This window comes from Sardina pilchardus, chromosome 16 (genome assembly GCF_963854185.1).
Source record: "Sardina pilchardus chromosome 16, fSarPil1.1, whole genome shotgun sequence".
Taxonomy (NCBI): domain Eukaryota; kingdom Metazoa; phylum Chordata; class Actinopteri; order Clupeiformes; family Clupeidae; genus Sardina; species Sardina pilchardus.
The window spans coordinates 20814453-20822628 of NC_085009.1; the positions used below are offsets into that span (position 1 = coordinate 20814453).

The 8176-nt window shown below is 42.0% G+C and overlaps 1 protein-coding gene across 1 annotated transcript in view; it reads right to left on the bottom strand.

Annotated features, from left to right (window-relative positions):
• Positions 1-2914: 2914 nt before the first annotated feature.
• The window catches only part of fgf11a (fibroblast growth factor 11a), a 112247-nt gene continuing 106985 nt past the window's right edge, over positions 2915-8176 (bottom strand). The window contains exons 4-5 of the mRNA XM_062516985.1: positions 7712-7910; positions 2915-3599 (exon numbers count right to left, since the gene is read on the bottom strand). Of these exons, the coding sequence (XP_062372969.1) occupies positions 3466-3599; positions 7712-7910 (333 nt within the window). The 3' untranslated portion in view covers positions 2915-3465. The remainder of the gene's footprint in view (positions 3600-7711; positions 7911-8176) is intronic.

Sequence of the window (8176 nt, forward strand, 5' to 3'; positions counted from 1 at the left end):
ATTGTGACTATGAGTCAGATTGAGCCCAAATTACTCCAGAAGGGGTTGAAGAGGAACTTTTTATAGTTCCAGGTGGATAAGAACTTTCTTCTAAGGCTATTTCTGTTAGTTAATGGGGGGATAGGGGGCATATTATAGCTTTTGTAGGATAGAAGACACAAATCAGACAAGCCCTCTGAGAACCCTCAGCTCTTCAGAGCGAGCTGAAGAAGCGATGTAAAAAACTCATCGTGCCCAGCTCATGGGGTTTAGGGTGGGTCTGGTCAATAGCTGGACTGGACTGGACTACCCTGGAAATACAGAGTTCTTGCGAGAGCACAATTTGAATTGTGTCTGCAAGAGACTCTGGCAACGAGTAATGATACACGTTACTTTTGCCCCTTGCATCGGGGGAAAGCCAATCACATCGGTGTACAGTATCTGACATAGGCGGGCCAGAGGCAAGCTAAACTGATGACGACAGCGCTGCAACGTGTAAACATTGGTCATAGTGATATCCAATTGTGTCCAAGTCCGGAATCAGTCAGAGTGAACATTGGACGTAGTGTTATCCAATTGCTTGCAGTGAGATTTTCAAATGCATGCTTGGTGCCGCCCCTCGAGTTGGGCCATTTACATTATTCGTGGCCAGACCCTTAATCTGAAAGATTCCCAGGGTCTGGAATTCCCAGGCTAGGACTGGACACACTATTGTTTGAGAATAGCCCTGGTGTGCAGATATTATCATACTGTAGCAGACCAAGCTCCTGATCCAAAGCTTTTGTCTGTTTATTGCGAACGGTCTCAATCTGTTGACTTTGTTTACCCCTAGAGGCCAATGACATAAAACAAGTATTACTACTACACACATCCCCAGAGACACCAATATGTCTGCCTTTAATATTCAGACACCTCCAGGCAACTAAACCTCACCACAAAGGGAAGCACAGGCTCAAAACGTGAATCTCAAAATCCACCCTCTCCTCTCTCAAGATATAAATAATACCATTCCTAAATTTGTATTATCACTGAAGCATCCTTAAAATGCTCCGATTATCTCTCAGACAAACAGGCATGTGAGAAAGGGCAGACAGCTCACAAGCAGCAAATAGGGTCGGCTTTGCCTAGCCAACCTGGACTTTAGGTATTATTGCACTTAGCAGATATGTGTTGAAATGATGTGGCATTTGCCCTTCCTTGATCCTTGTGTATGTATGTGTGTGTGTGTGTCTGTGTGTCTGTGTCTGTGTGTGTGTGTGTGTGTGTGTGTGTGTGTGTGTGTGTGTGTGTGTGTGTGAGAGAGAGAGAGAGAGTGTGAGTGTATATGTGTGAGTATGTCATGTTTTCTTGCAATGTTTTTATGACAGTTCGAACAACAGGCAAATGAATATATGTCTTCACTGAATAAGTAAGACAAGGCTTGGTTTTCCTTTGCATACTTAGTATTGAGTGTAGTGCACTGTGGTAACGTTTGGGCTCAGTAGATCGGCCTATTAATGAGTACATGAGCACACAGTAATGAGGCATGCTAACGGCTAACATACAAACAAAACAAAATCACATTAAAATCAGTTCATCAGGCACTAGCTTTTCAAAGTAGAATAGTAGTTAGGTCAGTAATGGTATTCAGGGTCTGCGTGTCAGTGATGTTCGAGTTTAGTAACAAAGTTGTTTGCCATTTGCATTGTTTTTTTGTTGTTGTTTTTTTTGCGTCTAGTGGTTTTGCTAACATGAGAGGAGGGTGTTCGAAAAGATTCCAAAACAAGTACTGTATGCAAGGTTCCAGAGTGCAAAGTCAGAGTAGTGATGCTTATTGAAATTTCCGGCTTGAAATATTAGAAATATCGAGGACCAATATAAATAACTTGTTGAAATATTCTGGTCTGATTTCATGCAAATTGCCAGAAATTCACAATCGAAATAAAACAATGTTAAAATATTAAAAATAGAAGTAAAAGTGTCACTTCTCAGAAAAAAAAAACCCTCCAACATCTCTTTCGCATTTTCTAAGACGTACCCTCAGCGTTTGGCACTGGCTGTATTCCGAGACGTGCCAAGCACGAGCAGACACTGTTCACCTTGAGAGGACTCTACCGAGCTCCCCTCATTTGGCTGGCACCACTGCTGCTTGGCACGCACTCGGAGTGTCAGCGTGCCCGCCCGCCCGCCTGTGTGCCCACTCGCCCGCTCCTCTGTCCCTCCGCCAGAGTTCGTTGTGATTCATCCCGAAAATGTTTGGACAGGGAACTTTCCTTAAGTGTGCTCTTAAAACGTGGGGGGGGGGGGGGGGAGGGGGGGGGGGGGGGTGCGAGAGGAGACAAATCACCACGGGGGCAACGAAAGTGTCACCCGGCTAGTAAAAAAGAAAGGAAGTAAGAAGCAGACTTCCGCTCGAAAATCACACTAGCATGCACACACGCACACACGCACACACACACGCACACACACACACACACACACACACACACACACTCATGTATGCTCACTGCCACACACAAGCAGCACTGATGCAGGTATAAAGTATAAAGAGGGATGGACTTTCCTTATCGCTCAGCTGAGATTGTAAAATACCCAGAATTCTGTGTGAGATGGTTCTCTTTTTTTTGTCTTCCCTCATCCCCCTTGTCCCTCCTCCCCCTTTCCCCTGGGGACGTGAGTGTGGGTTCTTTAGAGTGCTGTCATGAGAAAAATTGAAAAGCGAAGAACTAATCAAACTGAGATGGAGGAGAATTACGAGACGAGAGGCAGAAAAAGGGGCCATATTGCTCGGACCGAACACGAGAGAAAGAGGGAACTCAGCATGTAATTGTATAACTCAGTGGATGTGTGTGTGTGTGTGTGTGTGTGTGTGTGTGTGTGTGTGGAGGGTGTGTGTGTGTGTGTGTGTGTGTGTGTGTTTGTGTTGGAGTGGCCCTATTTTTGAATATCGAGGTTATCTAAGGATACAACAAAATAATAAAAATGTGTTTATGTGTGTGTGTGTGAGAGCGTATTGCTTCTTGGGAGCAGCGTGTTTTCAAAAATGTCAAAAACAAACAAAAGGAAATGTTTCCATTCCTCTTGGGTTCAGCGGGGGGGAAGACTACCGTGACGGGCCACAAGTCTCCCACTTGCTCTGAGTGGTCAGTTTTATTGCTCTGAAATCAGCAAGTATATTTGGGGTTGAGTGTTGGTGGTGGTGGTTGTTGTTGTTGTTGTTGTTGTTGTTGTTGTTGTGTGTCAGTGGGCTGGGCAAGACGGGGCAGATTCCCATTGGGTTTCACATCTGTCAGGTAGAGTTCACTGATGCCCAGAACTGAATCATGGGAAATGTAGTTCTCCGAGGTCAGATGCATGTAGTTCACACTGATTTGATTTTTTCCCCCCCTTGGGTTAGTTTGTTAGTTATCTTTGTTTGTTTGTTTGTTTGTTTTTGTTTGTGTGTGCCCTGCCCTGTGCTCTTGTCCCATGGTCACATTCACGTCCGTGCCCCGGTTTCGGCCGGCGCTAGGAGGCGGCCATCTTGGCCGGCGGTTCTTTTTTGCTGTTCTGGTGGACGGGCGAGTCAGATGTCTTGGCCGTTTTCCGTGGAGGGCTCTGCTCTCCAATCTCGTGCAGTGAAGGCTCTCTGTACATGGCCACTGCAGGAAGAAGAGAGGGAGATGAAGAAAGAGACAGACAGAGAGAGAGAGAGAGAGAAATATCAGTACACAGAAAAGAGAAACAGACAATACAAATGAAACAGGGAGTGTGGAAGTGAAAAAAGAGAGAAATAAAATTGGATCGGGAAGCAGAGGAGTGGTAAGAATGCCTCTTGAAGCAAAAAACAGTATACATTTTATATTAGATCAATAAGAACATAAAAATAATAAACATAGCTTCAAGCAGCAATGAGGGGGCCAAGCAGTTAGGCCAGAGTTACCATGGTAGCTCAATGCTGTTAGAATAGAATAGAATAGAATATATACTTTTTTGATCCCGTGAGGGAAATTCAGTTCTCTGCATTTAACCCAATTTAACCAAATTAGTGAACACACAGCACACAGTGAACACACAGTGAGGTGAATCACACAACCCAGAGCAGTGAGCTGCCTGCCCAACCAGCGGCGCTCGGGGAGCAGTGAGGGGTTTGGTGCCTTGCTCAAGGGCACTTCAGCCGTGGTGGACTGGTCGGGGATCGAACCGGCAACCCTCCGGTTACAAGCCCGATGCGCTAACCAGTACACCACGGCTGCCCCATGTTACATGAGACATATGGCTGTAAGCTGTAGGAGTAAGTTTCATGTCTGGCAATCAAAGATTGCCTGAAAAATAAGATCACTTTCTGTTTGGTGGCGTCAAAGTGGAATTCGATTGGCAAACGCTTGAGAATGTTGCTTAAAGAAACAAGACATATCTCAGGATCAGTCTGATGTGAGCTTTTCTGCTTGGCCCCCCAATATTGGATCTAAAGGACACTAGGTGGAGTATTCTCTCAAAGATACCGCCAATAGGCAAAGACACTCTGCAAAAGCAGTACTGGGGTGCATTATTTTAAGAGGCTTTATCCTGACATGACAAGTTTTTGCATTGTCTAAACACACACACACACACACACACACACACACACACACACACACACACACACACACACACACACACACACAAAAGATGAGCTGTATGATTTCAAGGCTGCAAAGGGAACACTATGATGACTAAAAACAGATTTTACGGAATTTGTTGGACTTTGGGTTGGAGGGCTTTGGAAGTTGCTGGGCTTTCTATTATGATCAGCCTATTGTCTGTTGTGTGTTGGCTTTGTCTGTTGTCTCTTTGCTGTCTGTTGTGTTCATTGTTGTTTGGTTTCGATATTGCTCTATATCGGTTACAGTGAGGAGAAAATGTATTTGATACCATGCTAAAGTTGCCTAAAAAGAGGAATATAAAATCGTCATTTGACAATTGATCTTAATGTCTTAATTCAAAAATTGAGTAAAAATAAAACCGCTAAGTACGCCAATTTTCTTTGTGATGGAAGAATGTTTCGTAAATAAATAAATGTTCTTCCTAAATGCTAGGGGGAAGTAAGTATTTGACCCCCAATGTAACCCTATGGGAATTCAACACATAGGGTTAACATAGGGGCGGGCAGATTTTTATTTTTTAAGGCCAGCTATTTTATGGATTCAGGATATTATGCATCCTGATAAAGTTCCCTTGGCCGTTGGAATTAAGATAGCCCCACATCATTACATACCCTTTACCATAGCTAGAGATTGGCATGGTGCTTTTTCCAGTAGGCCTATTAGCCTGTTTGATGCTCATTGAGCTCAATGCAAATCAAACAGGCTAATAGGCCTACTGGAAAAAGCACCATGCCAATCTCTAGCTATGGTGAAGGGTATGTGATGATGTGGGGCTATTTTAATTTCAAAGGCCAAGGGAAATTTATCGGGATGCATAATATCCTAGATCCATGAAATAGCTGGCCTTTAAAAATAAAAATCTGCCTGCCCCTATGTTAACCCTATGTGTTAAATTCCCATAGGGTTACATAGGGGGTCAAATACTTCCTTCCCCTAGCATTTAAGGAAAACATTTATCTATTTACGATACATTCTTCAATCACAAAGAAAATTGGTGTCCTTGGCGGTTTGATTTGTACTAATTTTTTGAGTTAAGGCATTAAGATCAATTGTCAAATGATGATTTTATATTCCTGTTTTAGCAGGGTATCAAATACATGTGCTCCTCACTGTATGTCTGTTGTGTCTGTGGTGTTACCACTGCCAAGGAGGTTATGCTTTCATTGGGGTTTGTTGGTTTGTTTGTTGGTTTATTTATTGCTTTGTCTGTCTGTCTGTCTGTTTGTTCGCAAGATAACTAAAAATGTTAGGGATGGATTTTGATGAAATTTTGGGAGTGATCCGTAGACATTGCTTTGTATCGGCTACGTCTGTTGTGTTCAGTGTTGTTTGGTTGTGACATTGCTCTATATCTGTTGTTCCAGGGCTCCCTTGGATCAAGATCTCAATGGGACTCACCTGGATACTTAACCCTTAGATGCATAAGTGGGGTCAAAAATGACCCCAGAGGTTGTTTTCTTGCAGTGTCTTATACATTTTAATTGTTTTTCATTTAACCTTCCATGTATTCCTCAAATAGGTTGTCTTTGACATGAGGCCATTTGGATTTGTGTCTAATTGTTATATTTTTAAAGTAATTTCATGTTTTGTATCAGTACCACCCTTCCGCATACGAGGGGTCAAAAAGCATTTTCTATGGAATTTCAAAAGTTAACCCTAGGATCTTTTAATTTTTATCAACTGAACTGTGGCAGTCAGGTATACATTTACTGTTGATTATCACATCTCATGTCAGCAGTCTCACCATCCTGAAGGCTATTTTTACACAACAACATAAATCTAAGTATCATCATATAATGTGGCGGCCAAGTGTTCATAGCGACGTCGCTTTTTGATCCTTCGATGTCCGCTCTTCCTATCATTGTGAAGCAGAATTCATCAAGCGATATTTACAGAGGGATTTGTTGATAGAGCGTTCTAAGCCTGATTTGTACTGTATGACTTTTTATGCCTACAAATAGGGCGAAAATCCACTTTTTAAGCCAATTGGCAGTATTTTCTGATTTACTGGATAACAAAAGAAGATATTCATAATCAACACTGTAAATGTTTTTTTATTTGATATATTAACACTACAAAACAATAATTTTCAACCTGGCTTTTTCCAATGGTCAGATTCTTTGCATCAAAACATATATGCAAATTAGCGCATATTTAATTAGACATGCCCTAATTAGCATATTTAAACATAAATACAGAAAACTTACAATACGTTTTTTTCTCCTATTTATGTCAGTATTCAACTGGTAAAGTTTCATGAAGATATCTCTAAGTTAACAATTTTACCCTATTCACCTATGTTGAGATCATTTTAGGATGTTTACCTTTTTTGCAATAAGCTGTTTTGTAATAAAATGTTAAAAAAGTTATACATCAATATGTCCAACATGAAATAATTATTATTTTGACAAATATATTATAAAAATCATCATCTTTAACCAAAATGAAAGACATTATTTGAGTTTACAGCAAAATACGCATGCATTCTAATTGGGGTCATTTTTGACCCCACTCATGGAAGAGTGTAGGTATTGGTAGCCTATGCATCTAAGGCTTAAATAAAATGAGCTGGAGTCAGTGGTGCCTGTAAAGGTACAGTAGGGTTAGCAGCGCTGGATTGTTGACATTTGAGCCCCACAGCCAAACAAACAGACCCCTCTCTCCCTCCCTCCCTGCAATGCTTTATAGGGGTATGGGTGCACACTTGCGCCACCTGTTGTTGATCGGCTGTAAAATGAATTTGGGTATACATACATACATACTGTACATACCTGCATACATACATACAGACAGACATACAGTACATACATACTGTACAGACATACTTACACACATACAGTGCATATCTACATACATGCATACACACACACATACATACATACATACATACATACATACAGTATATACAGTGCATACCTACATACTTGCAAACACACATACATACAGTAGCTACATACATACATACATATATACAGTGCATACCTACAGTACATACTGTACATGCATACATACATACTGTCCAGTGCACACATACATACCTAGACACATACATACATACATACATACATACATACATACATACATACATACATACATACATATACGCATAGATACTGTACATAACCAACCTTCTATGAGTTTGGGTAGGAAGTGGGCGGCCCCTTTGGTCTTCTTGACCCGGTTGCCCTTCATGACCTGGCCGTCGCGGTTGATGCCAATGTACCAGGCCCGGCCCGACTGCGTCTGCCGGTACAGGATGCTGGAGTACGTCACGTAGTAGTTCTCGAACACACACTCCTTAAACTTACACTCCGGCGTAAAGTGTTCCTGCGGTGAGAGAAGAGGTGGACACACACATGCAAACACACACACACGCAGACATACACGCACACACACACACACACACACACACACACACACACACACACACACACAGAGAGAAAGTAATGGGTTAGCAAGAGTAATTGTGAAATATACACACCATAAACTTACACAGTTTAATGATAGCACTCCTGCAGAGGCAAGTCATAGCCATAAGAAATAAACACACACACACACACACACACACACACACACACACACACACACGCTTG